The 17,627-nt window shown below is 44.2% G+C and overlaps 1 protein-coding gene across 1 annotated transcript in view; it reads left to right on the top strand.

Annotated features, from left to right (window-relative positions):
* Window positions 1-6,518: 6,518 nt before the first annotated feature.
* LOC138664066 (oocyte zinc finger protein XlCOF7.1-like) overlaps window positions 6,519-17,627 on the top strand; it is a 47,260-nt gene continuing 36,151 nt past the window's right edge. The window contains exons 1-2 of the mRNA XM_069750487.1: window positions 6,519-6,638; window positions 6,722-6,819. Coding sequence (XP_069606588.1) covers window positions 6,554-6,638; window positions 6,722-6,819 — 183 coding nt within the window. The 5' untranslated portion in view covers window positions 6,519-6,553. The remainder of the gene's footprint in view (window positions 6,639-6,721; window positions 6,820-17,627) is intronic.

A 17,627-nucleotide genomic window follows, 5' to 3' on the forward strand; every position in this document is an offset into this window, starting at 1 on the left:
GTCTTTTCATCTTACTCACAGTCATTATATGTGGGGGGCTTCCTTTTCCTTTGGGGAATTTCTCTGGGGCAAGTCAGGCCTATTTTTCTATCTTCAGGCTAGCTAGTTTCTTAGGCTGTGCCGAGTTGCCTAGGTAGTTGTTAGGCGCAATCCACAGCCGCTTTTAGTTGTGTTTAGGATAGGATCAGGTGTGCAGTCTACAGAGTTTCCACGTCTCAGAGCTCGTTCTTGTATTTTTGGGTATTTGTCAGATCACTGTGTGCGCTCTGATCGCTAAGCACACTGTGTTTCTGGTTTGCCTTCATAACACCTGTCATTAGCAAACATAACAGTACAAGGAGCCACTAATGATTCTCAATAGAGGGAAAGAAAAAGTTCTGACATCATTTTTTTTTTTTTCTGCTCTGTGTTCACTTTTTTTTCCCCTAGACATTTGGGTGATTCTGGACACAGGTGTGGACATGGATATTCAGGGTCTGTGCTCTTCAATGGATAATCTCGTTATAAATGTACAAAAAATTCATGATACTATTGATCAGAAATCTATGTTAGAACCAAGAATTCCTATTCCTGATTTATTTTTTGGAGATAGAACTAAGTTTCTAAGTTTCAAAAATAATTGTAAGCTATTTCTGGCCTTGAAACCTCATTCTTCTGGTAATCCTATTCAACAGGTTTTGATTATTATTTCTTTTTTGCGCGGCGACCCTCAAGACTGGGCATTTTCTCTTGCGCCAGGAGACCCTGCATTGAGTAGTGTCGATGCGTTTTTCCTGGCACTCGGATTGCTGTACGATGAGCCTAATTCAGTGGATCAGGCTGAGAAAAATTTGCTGGCTTTGTGCCAGGGTCAGGATGATATAGAAGTATATTGTCAGAAATTTAGGAAATGGTCAGTACTCACTCAGTGGAATGAATCTGCGCTGGCAGCTTTGTTCAGAAAGGGTCTCTCTGAGGCTCTTAAAGATGTCATGGTGGGATTTCCTATGCCTGCTGGTTTGAATGAGTCTTTGTCTTTGGCCATTCAGATCGGTCGACGCTTGCGCGAGCGTAAATCTGTGCACCATTTGGCGGTACTGCCTGAGGTTAAACCTGAGCCTATGCAGTGCGATAGGACTATGACTAGAGTTGAACGGCAGGAATACAGACGTCTGAATGGTCTGTGTTTCTACTGTGGTGATTCCACTCATGCTATTTCTGATTGTCCTAAGCGCACTAAGCGGTCCGCTAGGTCTGCCGTCATTGGTACTGTACAGTCCAAATTCCTTCTGTCCATTACCTTGATATGCTCTTTGTCGTCGTTTTCTGTCATGGCGTTTGTGGATTCGGGCGCTGCCCTGAATCTGATGGATTTGGATTATGCTAAACGTTGTGGGTTTTTCTTGGAGCCTTTGCGGTGTCCTATTCCATTGAGAGGAATTGATGCTACACCTTTGGCCAAGAATAAACCTCAATACTGGGCCCAGCTGACCATGTGCATGGCTCCTGCACATCAGGAAGTTATTCGCTTTCTGATGTTGCATAATCTGCATGATGTGGTCGTGTTGGGGTTGCCATGGCTACAAACCCATAATCCAGTATTGGATTGGAATTCCATGTCGGTATCCAACTGGGGTTGTCAGGGGGTACATGGTGATGTTCCATTTTTGTCGATTTCGTCATCCACCCCTTCTGAGGTCCCAGAGTTCTTGTCTGATTATCAGGATGTATTTGAAGAGCCCAAGTCCGATGCTCTACCTCCGCATAGGGATTGTGATTGTGCTATCAATTTGATTCCCGGTAGTAAATTCCCTAAAGGTCGATTATTTAATTTATCCGTGCCCGAACACGCCGCTATGCGCAGTTATGTGAAGGAATCCCTGGAGAAGGGACATATTCGCCCATCGTCATCACCACTGGGAGCAGGGTTCTTCTTTGTAGCCAAGAAGGATGGTTCGCTGAGACCGTGTATTGATTACCGCCTTCTTAATAAGATCACTGTTAAATTTCAGTATCCCTTGCCATTGTTATCTGACTTGTTTGCTCGGATTAAGGGGGCTAGTTGGTTCACTAAGATAGATCTTCGTGGTGCGTATAATCTGGTGAGAATCAGGCAAGGAGATGAATGGAAAACTGCATTCAATACGCCCGGGGGTCATTTTGAGTATCTAGTGATGCCGTTCGGACTTGCCAATGCTCCATCAGTGTTTCAGTGTTTTATGCATGACATCTTCCGTGAGTATCTGGATAAATTCCTGATTGTTTACTTGGATGACATTTTGATCTTCTCAGATGATTGGGAGTCTCATGTGAAGCAGGTCAGAATGGTTTTTCAGGTCCTGCGTGCTAACTCTTTGTTTGTGAAGGGATCAAAGTGTCTCTTCGGTGTGCAGAAAGTTTCATTTTTGGGGTTCATCTTTACCCCTTCTACTATCGAGATGGATCCAGTTAAGGTCCAAGCCATCCAGGATTGGATTCAGCCGACATCTCTGAAAAGTCTGCAAAAGTTCCTGGGCTTTGCTAATTTTTATCGTCGCTTCATCTGTAATTTTTCTAGCATTGCCAAACCATTGACCGATTTGACCAAGAAGGGTGCTGATTTGGTTAATTGGTCTTCTGCTGCTGTGGAAGCTTTTCAGGAGTTGAAGCGTCGTTTTTGTTCTGCCCCTGTGTTGTGTCAGCCAGATGTTTCTCTTCCGTTCCAGGTCGAGGTTGATGCTTCTGAGATTGGAGCAGGGGCGGTTTTGTCACAGAGAGGTTCTGATTGCTCAGTGATGAAACCATGTGCTTTCTTTTCCAGGAAGTTTTCGCCCGCTGAGCGTAATTATGATGTGGGCAATCGAGAGTTGCTGGCCATGAAGTGGGCATTCGAGGAGTGGCGTCATTGGCTTGAAGGAGCTAAGCATCGCATGGTGGTATTGACTGATCATAAGAACTTGACTTACCTCGAGTCTGCCAAGCGCTTGAATCCTAGACAGGCCCGTTGGTCGTTATTTTTTGCCCGCTTCGACTTTGTGATTTCGTACCTTCCGGGCTCTAAAAATGTGAAGGCGGATGCTCTGTCTAGGAGTTTTGTGCCCGACTCTCCGGGTTTATCTGAGCCAGCGGCTATCCTCAAGGAAGGAGTCATTGTGTCTGCCATCTCCCCTGATTTGCGGCGGGTGCTGCAAAAATTTCAGGCGAATAAACCTGATCGTTGTCCAGCAGAGAAACTGTTCGTCCCTGATAGGTGGACTAATAAACTTATCTTTGAACTTCATTGTTCGGTGTTGGCTGGTCATCCTGGAATCTTTGGTACCAGACCTTGTCCCAGGAGAAGGCTCAACTTTTCGCTAATCGCAGACGCCGTGTGGGTCCCCGACTTCGTGTTGGGGATCTGGTTTGGTTATCTTCTCATCATATTCCTATGAAGGTTTCCTCTCCTAAATTTAAACCTCGTTTTATTGGTCCGTATAGGATTTCTGAGGTTCTCAATCCTGTGTCTTTTCGTTTGACCCTCCCAGACTCCTTTTCCATACATAATGTATTCCATAGGTCGTTGTTGCGGAGATACGTGGCACCTATGGTTCCATCTGTTGAGCCTCCTGCCCCGGTTTTGGTGGAGGGGGAATTGGAGTATATTGTGGAGAAGATTTTGGATTCTCGTGTTTCTAGATGGAAACTCCAGTATCTGGTTAAATGGAAGGGTTATGCTCAGGAAGATAATTCCTGGGTTTTTGCCTCTGATGTTCATGCTTCCGATCTTGTTCGTGCCTTTCATGCGGCTCATCCTGGTCGGCCTGGGGGCTCTGGTGAGGGTTCGGTGACCCCTCCTCAAGGGGGGGGTACTGTTGTGAATTCTGTGGCTGAATTCACTCCTGTGGTCACAAGTGGTACTGCAGCTTCTGAGCTTCCTCCCTCAGGTGTTCTGGTGAGCTCGTTAACTGCTTCATTACTTAACTCCGCCTGATGCTGCTATCCTTGCTCCTTGTCAATGTTTCAGTGTTGGATCTGAGCTTCTCCTGATTGTTCCTGTGACCTGCTGCTCTGTATAGCTAAGTGCTTTTTGCTTTTTTGTTGCTTTTTTTTCTGTCCAGCTTGTCTTTGTTTTGCTGGAAGCTCTGAGACGCAAAGGGTGTACCGCCGTGCCGTTAGTTCGGCACGGTGGTTTTTTTTTGCCCCCTTTGCGTGGTTTTGCTTTAGGGTTTTTTGTAGACTGCAAAGTTCGCTTTACTGTCCTCGCTCTGTCCTAGAATATCGGGCCCCACTTTGCTGAATCTATTTCATCCCTACGTTTTGTCTTTTCATCTTACTCACAGTCATTATATGTGGGGGGCTGCCTTTTCCTTTGGGGAATTTCTCTGGGGCAAGTCAGGCCTATTTTTCTATCTTCAGGCTAGCTAGTTTCTTAGGCTGTGCCGAGTTGCCTAGGTAGTTGTTAGGCGCAATCCACAGCCGCTTTTAGTTGTGTTTAGGATAGGATCAGGTGTGCAGTCTACAGAGTTTCCACGTCTCAGAGCTCGTTCTTGTATTTTTGGGTATTTGTCAGATCACTGTGTGCGCTCTGATCGCTAAGCACACTGTGTTTCTGGTTTGCCTTCATAAGACCTGTCATTAGCAAACATAACACCTTTGCCTAAGTTGCCTTCCTCCTCAGATCTGGTTCCATTGTTTTTTCAGCGTGTGGTTCGTTTGCATGGCATTCCGGAGAATATTGTGTCTGACAGAGGTTCTCAGTTTGTCTCTAGGTTTTGGCGGGCCTTTTGTGCTAGGATGGGCATTGATTTGTCTTTTTCTTCGGCGTTTCATCCTCAGACTAATGGCCAAACTTAGCGAACTAATCAGACCTTGGAGACCTATTTGAGATGCTTTGTGTCTGCTGATCAGGATGATTGGGTGTCTTTTTTGCCGTTGGCCGAGTTTGCCCTTAATAATCGGGCTAGTTCGGCTACTTTGGTTTCACCTTTCTTTTGTAATTTTGGTTTTCATCCTCGTTTTTCTTCTGGGCAGGTTGAGCCTTCTGATAGTCCTGGTGTTGATTCTGTGGTGGACAGGCTGCAGCAGATTTGGACTCATGTGGTGGACAATTTGACGTTGTCTCAGGAAAGGGCTCAATGTTTTGCTAACCGCCGTCCTGGGATCCTGGGAAATGTGGCTTTGAAGAGCAACTTGTAAACGGAGGTTTGGTCGATTATACACACTGCAACACCACTCACATGTGGCTCTTCAAATAACTTCTATAAGGCCGGTTTCACGCGTCACACACGCCGATTCAGCGATGTCTGCGGGAGATACAGCGACAAAATAAAGTTCTGGCCTTCTAGCTCCGACCAACGATGTCACAGCAGGATCCAGATCGCTGCTGCGTGTCAAACACAACGATATCGCTATCCAGGACACTGCAACGTCATGGATCGCTAGCGATATATAGTTGTGAAGTTGTTTAGTGTGAAGGTACCTTTAAAGTGTCAGGTATTATCTCCTTTAAGGACAAAAATAGCACAAATAATAATGTGATCTTGGTTAATTGGGGTTATCCATCCAGGACCTTTGTTTTTTTTTCTTCTTAAGGGGCTAAGAATTCACAGGCAAGTAGATAACTACCTGTCTGTTCTGCCCGGTGCCGATTTGTGTTCACAGACGTTCATGCCGGTCATTCTGCTTAATTTGACCTCACTGTTGAGAGAGGTGAAGGTAATGCTTCTCATGATTTCAGCAGACATACAGAACAATAAGTCAACTATTCTCTAATTCATCTAATAGAGTGGATCTGTTATGTACTGTGCATTTTTTACATTCTAATTTAAAAGAAATATTATTATCAAGTTTCATTAATGCTTTGATTCATTACTTTTAAATACATTCATTTTCTTCTGTTTATAATTATTGTTTATGAAGCAGTGTGATCAGCAGTGCTAAATGGGTGTGGTTGGGGTGTGGATATGGGTGTGGCTAGTTGGAGATTTCTTACATGGGATCTTTATGATGTTACATCGTCATCTTCTCCCCATTCAGGTCCCTACAATATCGGATCCTCTCAGTGGAGATCTTCTATATAAGAGAATTCTCCTGAGTGACCCTACAAGGATGGATAGGGACAGGGACAAGATGGCGGAGAGGATATTACACCTCACCCTAGAGATACTCTTCCGGCTTACTGGAGAGGTGAGAGATTCTGATGACGTCACATTACATCATTCTTATCTATGGGAATAACAGATGGACAGAACTGGAGAGGTGAGGACTCTGGAAATGTCTGTAGTGAGATTTATTAATGTGTCTCTCCATAACCAGGATTACACAGTAGTGAAGAAGACCTCTAGTGAGCGCTGTCAGGACCCTGTGTCTGAGGGATGGGGAAGACCCCTGAGCCCAATCACGGGGCCTCCACCTCACCACCTGATACATGAGGACATCAATGACCAGAAGATCCTAGAACTCGCCTACAAGATGATTGAGCTGCTGACTGGAGAGGTGACACTGCTGAGAATGCTGGGACATTATACAGTAACGCTATGGAGGGATCGGGGGATGACGGTATCATTGTATGTGTCAGGTTCCTATAAGGTGTCAGGATGTCACCGTCTTTTTCTCCATGGAGGAGTGGGAGTATTTAGAAGGACACAAAGATCTGTACAAGGACATCATGATGGAGGTTCCCCAGCCCCTCACATCACCAGGTAATAGACAGGACTAAATACACATGGCCTATAATTATCTGTATGTAAAGAATTAATTCAGTCCCTGTATGTGTTTCCTCCAGATCTATCCAGTAAGAGGACAACACCAGAGAGATGTCCCCGTCCTCTTCTTCCACAGGACTGTAAACAAGAAGATCTCAATGTTCCTCAGGATCATCAGGTAGATGGAGAGAAGGTGTCATGACATCTCCCCTATGATGTGTATAAGGTTATGAGGGTAACATAGATAGCAAGGCTGAAAAAAGACATTTGTCCATCCAGTTCAGCCTATATTCCGTCAGAATAAATCCCCAGATCTACGTCCTTCTAAAGAACCTAATAACTGTAAGATACAATATTGTTACTCTCCAGAAAGACATCCAGGCCTCTCTTGAGCCCCTTGACGAAGTTCGCCAACACCACCTCCTCAGGCAAGAAATTCCAGATTCTCACTGCCCTAACAGTAAAGAATCCTCTTCTATGTTAGTGGAAAAACCTTCTCTCTTCCAAACTCAGAGAATGCCCCTTGTGACTGTCACATTCTTTGGTATAAACAGATCCCGGGAGAGATATTTGTATTGTCCTCTTATATACTTATACATGGTTATTAGATCGCCCCTCAGTCATCTTTTTTCTACGATACGATACGACACACTTTATTGATCCCGAGGGAAATTTTGGCATTACAGCAGCATTACAAACAGCACTTCAGGCGAAGGAGGAAGATGCACATTGCTCATACAAATTGGAGGTGCTGGCTGAACCTGAATCATCCAAAGACCACTTTGCAACCACTTGAGTGCGGCTGATTAACTACTTCTACAAACAGCATTTCAAACATTACATCATTATTTCAAACATTATAACATTACAAACAGCATTACATAAAGTAATTACTAGACACATATCTTGCACATGACTAACCGCATTACGTAACAAACAAATTTGGGGGAATGTAGGTACTTAAATCTCTGATCATTACCGTTAGTGCACCAGCCATAGTTCATTATCGTCTTTCACCCTTAGGAAATTGTTATATATCCCCATAGCAGTAGGTACAAACGATTTCCTGAATTTCTCCTTCTTGCACCTAAGTAGGATTAGATGACAGCTGAATGTGCTCTTCTGCTTCAAGAACAGCTCGTATAGTGGGTGTGTATTATTGATCATTATAGCCCTATACTTCTTCGGAAACCTATCTTCCACTACCTCCTCAAAAGAATCAAGATGGAGGCCAACAGCCATGCTTACCTTCTTGATAATTTTGTTGAGCTTGTTATCATCAGCTACTCGCGCACTACTGCCCCAGCAAATGATAGCAAAAAAGATTGCGCTTGCCACAACGGACTGGTAAAACATTTTGAGCATTTTACTGCACACATTGAACGACCTGAGCTTCCATAGAAAGTAGAGTCTGCCCATTCCCTTCTTGTAAACCTTCTCCCTATGATACCTCCAATCGAGTTTGCTGTCATGGTGAACCCCCAAATATTTGTAGCTCTCAACCATCTCCACCTCCTGGACAGCAATTGTGATCGGTAAGTAATCCTCCTTTTTCCTTCTTTAACTCACTACCATCTCCTCGGTTTTCTTCACATTTAGTTCTAGACAGTTAGTCTGGCACCAATCCACAAAGACTAGACTAGACTAAATAATCCTAATTTTGCTAATCTCTCTGGGTATTGTAGTTCCCCCATGCCCTTTATTAACCCCTTTCTGACATTAGACGTACTATCCCGTCGAGGTGGGGTGGGCCCCTATGACCACCGACGGGATAGTACGTCATATGCGATCGACAGCGCTCACGGGGGGAGCGCCACCGATCGCGGCCGGGTGTCAGCTGCCTATCACAGCTGACATCCGGCACTATGTGCCAGGAGCGGTCACGGACCGCCCCCGGCACATTAACCCCCGGCACACCGCGATCAAAGATGATCGTGATGTGCCGGCGGTACAGGGAAGCATCGCGCAGGGAGGGGGCTCCCTGCGGGCTTCCCTGAGCCCCCCGCAGCAACGCGATGTGATCGCGTTGCTGTGAGGGTCTTACCTCCCTCCCTGCCTGCTCCAGCCCCGGATCCAAGATGGCCGCGGATCCGGGTCCTGCAGGGAGGGAGGTGGCTTCACAGAGCCTGCTCAGAGCAGGCACTGTGAAGCCTGCAGTGCTGCATGTCAGATCGGTGATCTGACAGAGTGCTGTGCAAACTGTCAGATCACCAATCTGTGATGTCCCCCCCCTGGGACAAAATAAAAAAGTTTAAAAAAAATTTCCAAATGTGTAAAAAAAAATAAAAAAAATATTCCTAAATAATGAAAAAAAAAAATATTATTCCCATAAATACATTTCTTCATCTAAATTAAAAAAAAACAATAACACGCGATCAAAAAGTCAGATATAAATAACCATGGTACCGCTGAAAACGTCATCTTGTCCCGCAAAAAACGAGCCACCAAACAGCATCATCAGCAAAAAAATAAAAAAGTTATAGTCCTGAGAATAAAACGATGCAAAAATAATTATATTTTCTGTAAAATAGTTTTTATCGTATAAAAGCGCCAAAACATAAAAAAATGATATAAATGAGGTGTCGCTGTAATCGTACTGACCCGAAGAATAAAGCTGCTTTATCAATTTTACCAAACGCGGAACGGTATAAACGACTCCCCCAAAAGAAATTCATGAATAGCTGGTTTTTGGTCATTCTTCCTCACAAAAATCGGAATAAAAAGCGATCAAAAATGTCACGTGCCCGAAAATGTTACCAATAAAAACGTCAACTCGTCCCCCAAAAAACAAGACCTCACATGACTCTGTGGACCAAAATATGGAAAAATTATAGCTCTCAAAATGTGGTAACGCAAAAAATATTTTTTGCAATAAAAAGCCTCTTTCAGTGTGTGACGGCTGCCAATCATAAAAATCCGCTAAAAAACTCGCTATAAAAGTAAATCAAACCCCCCTTTATCACCCCCTTAGTTAGGGAAAAATTAAATAAATGTATTTATTTCCATTTTCCCATTAGGGCTAGGGTTAGGGTTAGGGCTAGGGTTAGGGCTAGAGTTAGGGCTAGGGTTAGGGCTAGGGTTAGGGATAGGGTTAGGGATAGGGTTAGGGCTAGGGCTACAGTTAGGGTTGGGGCTAAAGTTAGGGTTAGGGTTTAGATTACATTTACAGTTGGGAATAGGGTTGGGATTAGGGTTAGGGGTGTGTCAGGGTTAGAGGTGTGGTTAGGGTTACCGTTGGAATTAGGGTTAGGGGTGTGTTTGGATTAGGGTTTCAGTTATAATTGGGGGGTTTCCACTGTTTAGGCACATCAGGGGCTCTCCAAACACGACATGGCGTCCGATCACAATTCCAGCCAATTCTGCGTTGAAAAAGTAAAACAGTGCTCCTTCCCTTCCGAGCTCTCCCGTGTGCCCAAACAGGGGTTTACCCCAACATATGGGGTGTCAGCGTACTCAGGACAAATAGGACAACAACTTTTGGGGTCCAATTTCTCCTGTTACCTTTGGGAAAATACAAAACTGGGGGATAAAAAATAATTTTTGTGGGAAAAAAAGATTTTTTATTTTCACGGCTCTGCGTTATAAACTGTAGTGAAACACTTGGGGGTTCAAAGTTCTCACAACACATCTAGATGAGTACCTTGGGGGGTCTAGTTTCCAAAATGGTGTCACTTGTGGGGAGTTTCTACTGTTTAGGTACATTAGGGGCTCATCAAACGCAATGTGACACCTGCAGACCATTCCATCTAAGTCTGCATTCCAAATGGAGCTCCTTCCCTTCCGAGCCCTCCCATGCACCCTAACAGTGGTTCCCCCCCACTTATGGGATATCAGCACACTCAGGACAAATTGGACAACAAATTTTGGGGTCCAATTTCTCCTGTTACCCTCGGGAAAATACAAAACTGGGGGCTAAAATATAATTTTTGTGGGAAAAAATTATTGTTTTATTTTTACGGCTCTGCATTATAAACTTCTGTGAAGCCCTTGGTGGGTCAAAGCGCTCACCACACATCTAGATAAGTTCCTTAGGGGGTCTACTTTCCAAAATAGTGTCACTTGTGGGGGGTTTCTACTATTTAGGTATATTAGGGGCTCTGCAAACGCAATGTGACACCTGCAGACCATTCCATCTAAGTCTGCATTCCAAATGGCACTCCTTCCCTTCTGAGCCCTCCCATGCGCCCAAACAGTGTTTCCCCCCACATATTGTGTATAATCGCACTCAGGACAAATTGGGCAACAAATTTTGGGGTCCAATTTCTCCTGTTACCCTCGGGAAAATACAAAACTGGGGGCTAAAAAAATATTTTTTGTGGGAAAAAAATTCTTGTTTTATTTTTACGGCTCTGCATTATAAACTTCTGTGAAGCCCTTGGTGGGTCAAAGCGCTCAAAACACATCTAGATAAGTTCCTTAGGGGGTCTATTTTCCAAAATGGTGTCACTTGTGGGGGGTTTCAATATTTAGGCACATCAGTGGCTCTCTAAACGCAAGATGGCGTCCCATCTCAATTCCTGTCAATTTTGCATTGAAAAGTCAAACGGCGCTCCTTCCCTTCCGAGCTCTCCCATGCGCCCAAACAGTGGTTTACCCGCACATATGGGGTATCAGCGTACTCAGGACAAATTGTACAACAACTTTTGGGGTCCAATTTCTTCTCTTACCCTTGGGAAAATAAAACATTGGGGGCGAAAAGATAATTTTTGTAAAAAAATATGATTTTTATTTTTACGGTTCTGCATTATAAACTTCTGTGAAGCACTTGGTGGGTCAAAGTGCTCACCACACCTCTAGATAAGTTCCTTAGGGGGTCTACTTTCCAAATGGTGTCACTTGTGGGGGGTTTCAATGTTTAGGCACATCAGTGGCTCTCCAAACGCAACATGGCGTCCCATCTCAATTCCTGTCAATTTTGCATTGAAAAGTCAAACGGCGCTCCTTCCCTTCCGAGCTCTCCCATGCGCCCAAACAGTGGTTTACCCCCACATATGGGGTATCGGTGTACTTAAGACAAATTGTACAACAACTTTTGGGGTCCATTTTCTCCTGTTACCCTTGGTAAAATAAAACAAATTGGAGCTGAAGTAAATGTTTTGTGAAAAAAAGTTAAATGTTCATTTTTATTTAAACATTTGAAAAATTCCTGTGAAGCACCAAAAGGGTTAATAGACTTCTTGAATATGGTTTTGAGCACCATGAGTTTTTAGAATGGTGTCACACTTGGGTATTTTCTTTCATATAGACCCCTCAAAATGACTTCAAATGAGATGTGGTCCCTAAAAAAAAAATGGTGTTGTAAAAATGAGAAATTGCTGGTCAACTTTTAACCCTTAGAACTCCCTAACGAAAAAAAATTTTGGTTCCAAAATTGTGCTGATGTAGAGTAGACATGTGAGAAATGTTACTTATTAAGTATTTTGTGTGACATATCTCTGTGATTTAATTGCATAAAAATTCAAAGTTGGAAAATTGAGACATTTTCATAATTTTCGTCAAATTTCCGTTTTTTTCACAAATAAACGCAGGTACTATCAAAGAATTTTTACCACTATCATGAAGTACAATATGTCATGAGAAAACAATGTCAGAATCACTGGGATCCGTTGAAGCATTCCAGAGTTATATGAGGTGTCCATGTATCAGAATCTCAGAATTGTAAAAATTGGCCCAGTCATTAACGTGCAAACCACCCTTGGGGGTAAAGGGGTTAATTTTGTTGCCCTCCTTTCTACTCGCACTAGTTCCATTATATCCTTCCTGAGCACCGGTGCCCAAAACTGTACACAGTACTCCATGTGCAGTCTGCCCATAGATTTGTACAGAGGCAGTATAATGCTCTCATCATGTGTATCCAGACCTCTTTTAATGCACCCCATGATCCTGTTTGCCTTGTTAGCCGCTGCCTGGCACTGGCTGCTCCAGGTAAGTTTATCATTAACTAGGATCCCTAAGTCGTTCTGGATGTCAGATTTACCCAGGGGTTTCCAGTTCAGTGTGTAATGGTGATATTGATTCCTTCTTTCCATGTGTATAACCTTACATTTATCATTGTTAAACCGCATCTGCCACCTCTCGGCCCAAGTTTCCAACTTATCCAGATCTGTCTGTAGCAGAATACTATCTTCTATTGTATTGACTGCTTTAGGCTGAACTGGATGGACAAATGTCTTTTTTTCGGCCTTACTAACTATGTTACTATGTTACATAGTTTTGTATCATCTGCAAATATCGATATTTTACTGTGTAAACCTTCTACCAGATTGTTAATAAATATGTTGAATAGAATAGGTCTCCTGCAGTACCCCACTGGTCACAGTGACCCAGTTAGGGACTATACCATTTACAGTATAACCACCTTCTGCTTTCTATCACTAAGCCACTTACTTACCCATTTACACACATTTTCCCCCAGACCCAGCATTCTCATTTTGTCAACCAACCTCTTGTGTGGCACGGAATCAAACGCTTTGGAAAAATCAAGATATACCACGTCCAATGACTCTCCTTGGTCTTGTTTTATCCTCCAGCATTGTACACTGAACTGCCAATTTATTAGAAACACCGACACTTTCTTTATCAAAACTTTCCTGTATAGAGAATACTAATGACTAGTGTAATATAAATTAAAGTGATCATTTTTCAGTCTGAAACCACATTAGAATGGTAATTTTGAGCACTTCACCTAGGCATGGATGTCAGTGAAATTTTGAAAAACTCCTAACCTCTTCAGTTTTTCTTGTCAAAAGTATTAGTACTGAGAATATTGTGATTGAGGGAAAAAATACAATGAAAGGGGATCCACAGCACATACACGATTTGTTGAGGAAGATACCAATAATATGTAAGGCAGTGACCTGTGAGGGTCACTGTATGTTCCCCCCAGGATGCGCATGGAAGCATATTGAGGTCATGGAAGTTCATTGCAGTCACAGACGTAGCTGTGATTGCAATGAAAAATAAAGTGAGTGTTAGTCTTGGACAAGCTATTTGTCCAGGGCAGATTTAAGAAAACCTGCTGGGCTTTTGTTTTGAAACTAACTAAAGGATGGTAGTTTGGCAGTCTATTTCCTTCCTGGCCTGGTTTTCTATGTATCCAAAGGCTAAAGGCTCTTTGGCTAAAAGCCCTACAGTAAATGGTTTGGGTGTGTCAGAGTCATTGTCAGTCTGGTGTCTACTGTTGTGAATTCTGTTGTCGAGCTCCCTCCTGTGGTCATGAATGGTACTTCGGCGAGTTCTGTTCATGGACTTCCTCTGGTGGCTGTGAGTGGAGCTGCTGCTTCTGAGGTTCCTTCCACAGGTGACTTAAGTTGTTCTTTAGCTGCTGCTCTATTTAACTCCACTTTGATCGTTACTCCATGCCAGCTGTCAATGTTCTAGTACTGGTTTGTTCGCTTCTGGATCTTTCTGGTGACCTGTCTACTCCAGCAGAAGCTAAGTTCCTGCTAGTTATTTATTTGTTTACTATTTTTCTTGTCCAGCTTGCTATTGTGATTTTGTCTTGCTAGCTGGAAGCTCTGGGATGCAGAGTGGCACCTCCGCACTGTGAGTCGGTGCGGAGGTCTTTTTGCACACTCTGCGTGGTTTTTCGTAGTTTTTTGTGCTGGCCGCAAAGATACCTTTCCTATCCTCTGTCTGTTTAGTAAGTCGGGCCTCTCTTTGCTGAAATCTATTTCATCTCTGTGTTTGTGACTTTCATCTTAACTCACAGTCAATATATGTGGGGGGCTGCCTTTTCCTTTGGGGAATTTCTCTGAGGCAAGGTAGGCTTTATTTTCTACCTTAAGGGCTAGGTAGCTCTGAGGCTGTGACGAGTTGCATAGGGAGCGTTAGGAGCAATCCACGGCTATTTCTAGTGTGTGTGATAGGTTTAGGGGTTGCGGTCAGAAGAGTTCCCACTTCCCAGAGCTTGTCCGGTATTGTTTTAACTATCAGGTCGTTCCTGGTGCTCCTAACCACTAGGTCCATAACAGTCCTAACCACCAGGTCCATAACAGTACAGCTGGCCAAAAGTGTTAATGCATCTCAATAGAGGGATAAGAGAAGTTCTGAGACCATTTTTTTTCCTCTGCAGTGTGTTTTGTCTCTCTTTTCCCCTTAACCCCTGGGTGGCTCAGAACACAGGTGTAGATATGGACATTAAAGGTCTGTCCTCTTGGATGGATCATCTCACTACTAGGGTACAAAACATTCAAGATTTTGTGGTTCAGAATCCAATGTCAGAGCCTAGGATTCCAATTCCTGATTTGTTTTCTGGGGATAGATCTAAGTTCCTGAATTTCAAAAATAATTGTAAACTGTTTCTTGCTTTGAAATCTCGCTCCTCAGGTGACCCTGGTCAACAAGTAAAAATCATTATTTCTTTGTTACGTGGCGACCCTCAAGACTGGGCATTTTCCCTTGCGCCAGGAGATCCTGCATTGCGTGATGTAGATGCGTTTTTTCTGGCGCTTGGATTGCTTTATGATGAACCAAATTCAGTGGATCAGGCAGAGAAAGTCTTGCTGGCTTTGTGTCAGGGTCAGGATGAAGCTGAAGTATATTGTCAGAAGTTTAGAAAGTGGTCTGTGCTTACTCAGTGGAATGAGTGTGCCCTGGCGGCAATTTTCAGAAAGGGTCTTTCTGAAGCCCTTAAGGATGTCATGGTGGGATTTCCCATGCCTGCTGGTCTGAATGAGTCTATGTCCTTGGCCATTAAGATCGATCGGCGCTTGCGTGAGCGCAAAACTGTGCACCATTTGGCGGTATTCTCTGAGCATAGGCCTGAGCCTATGCAATGTGATAGGACTTTGACCAGAGCTGAACGTCAAGAACACAGACGTCGGAATGGGCTGTGTTTTTACTGTGGTGATTCCACTCATGCTATCTCCGATTGTCCTAAGCGCACAAAGCGGTTCGCTAGGTCTGCCACCATTGGTACGGTACAGTCTAAATTTCTTTTGTCCGTTACACTGATTTGCTCTTTGTCATCTTATTCTGTTATGGAATTTGTGGATTCAGGCGCTGCCCTGAATTTGATGGACTTGGAGTTTGCTAGGCGCTGTGTTTTTTTCTTGGAGCCCTTGCAGTATCCTGTCATGAAAGGTAATTCAGTACCACAATGGACCTAGAGGTCAGCGCACACACAGTGACCTGGCAAATACCCCAAAAACAAGAACGAGCTCTGAGACGTGGGAACTCTGTTGACCGCAATCCCTGATCCTCTCCAACCACACTAGAGGCAGCCGTGGATTGGGCCTAACGCTGCCTATGCAACTCGGCACGGCCTGAGAAACTAGCTAGCCTGAAGATAGAAAATAAGCCTACCTTGCCTCAGAGAAATACCCCAAAGGAAAAGGCAGCCCCCCACATGTAATGACTGTGAGTTAAGATGAAAAGACAAACGTAGTGATGAAATAGATTTAGCAAAGTGAGGCCCGACTTTCTGAACAGAGCGAGGATAGGAAAGGTAACTTTGCTGTCAACACAAAACCCTACAAATAACCACGCAAAGGGGGCAAAAAGACCCTCCGTACCGAACTAACGGCACGGAGGTACACCCTCTGCGTCCCAGAGCTTCCAGCAAGCAGAAAAAACAAATTGACAAGCTGGACAGAAAAAACAGCAACAAATAGCAAAGAATAACTTAGCTATGCAGAGCAGCAGGCCACAGGAACGATCCAGGAGGAGACAGGTCCAATACTAGAACATTGACTGGAGGCCAGGATCAAAGCACTAGGTGGAGTTAAATAGAGAAACACCTAACGACTTCAACACATCACCTGAGGAAGGAAACTCAGAAGCCGCAGTACCACTTTCCTCCACCAACAGAAGCTCACAGAGAGAACCAGCCGAAGTACCACTTGTGACCACAGGAGGGAGCCCTACCACAGAATTCACAACACTACCCCCCCCCTTGAGGAGGGGTCACCGAACCCTCACCAGAGCTCCCAGGACGACCAGGATGAGCCATATGAAAGGCACGAACCAGATCGGGAGCATGGACATCAGAGGCAAAGACCCAGGAATTATCTTCCTGAGCATAACCCTTCCACTTAACCAGATGCTGGAGTTTCCGCCTTGAAACACGAGAATCCAAAATCTTCTCCACAATATACTCCAACTCCCCCTCCACCAAAACCGGGGCAGGAGGATCAACAGATGGAACCATAGGTGCCACGTATCTCCGCAACAATGACCTATGGAATACGTTATGTATGGAAAATGAATCTGGAAGGATCAGATTAAGAACCTCAGAAATCCTATACGGACCAATAAAGCGAGGTTTAAACTTAGGAGAGGAAACCTTCATAGGAATATGACGAGAAGACAACCAAACCAAGTCCCCAACCCGAAGTCGGGGACCCACACAGCGTCTGCGATTAGCAAAACGTTGAGCCTTCTCCTGGGACGAAGTCAAATTGTCCACTACATGAGTCCAAATCTGCTGCAACCTGTCCACCACAGTATCCACACCAGGACAGTCCGAAGACTCAACCTGTCCCAAAGAGAAACGAGGATGGAACCCAGAGTTGCAGAAAAACGGTGAAACCAAGGTAGCCGAGCTAGCCCGATTATTAAGGGCGAACTCAGCCAAAGGCAAAAAGGACACCCAGTCATCCTGATCAGCAGAAACAAAGCATCTCAGATATGTTTCCAAGGTCTGATTGGTTCGTTCGGTCTGGCCATTAGTCTGAGGATGGAAAGCCAAGGAAAAAGACAAGTCAATGCCCATCCTACCACAAAAGGCTCGCCAAAATCTCGAAACAAACTGGGAACCTCTGTCAGAAACTATATTCTCTGGAATGCCATGTAAACGAACCACATGCTGGAAAAACAATGGCACCAAATCAGAGGAGGAAGGCAATTTAGACAAGGGTACCAAATGGACCATCTTAGAGAAGCGATCACAGACCACCCAAATGACTGACATCTTTTGAGAGACGGGAAGATCTGAAATAAAATCCATAGAGATATGTGTCCAAGGCCTCTTCGGGATCGGCAAGG

This window comes from Ranitomeya imitator, chromosome 2, assembly GCF_032444005.1.
Source record: "Ranitomeya imitator isolate aRanImi1 chromosome 2, aRanImi1.pri, whole genome shotgun sequence".
NCBI classification, from domain to species: Eukaryota; Metazoa; Chordata; class Amphibia; order Anura; family Dendrobatidae; genus Ranitomeya; species Ranitomeya imitator.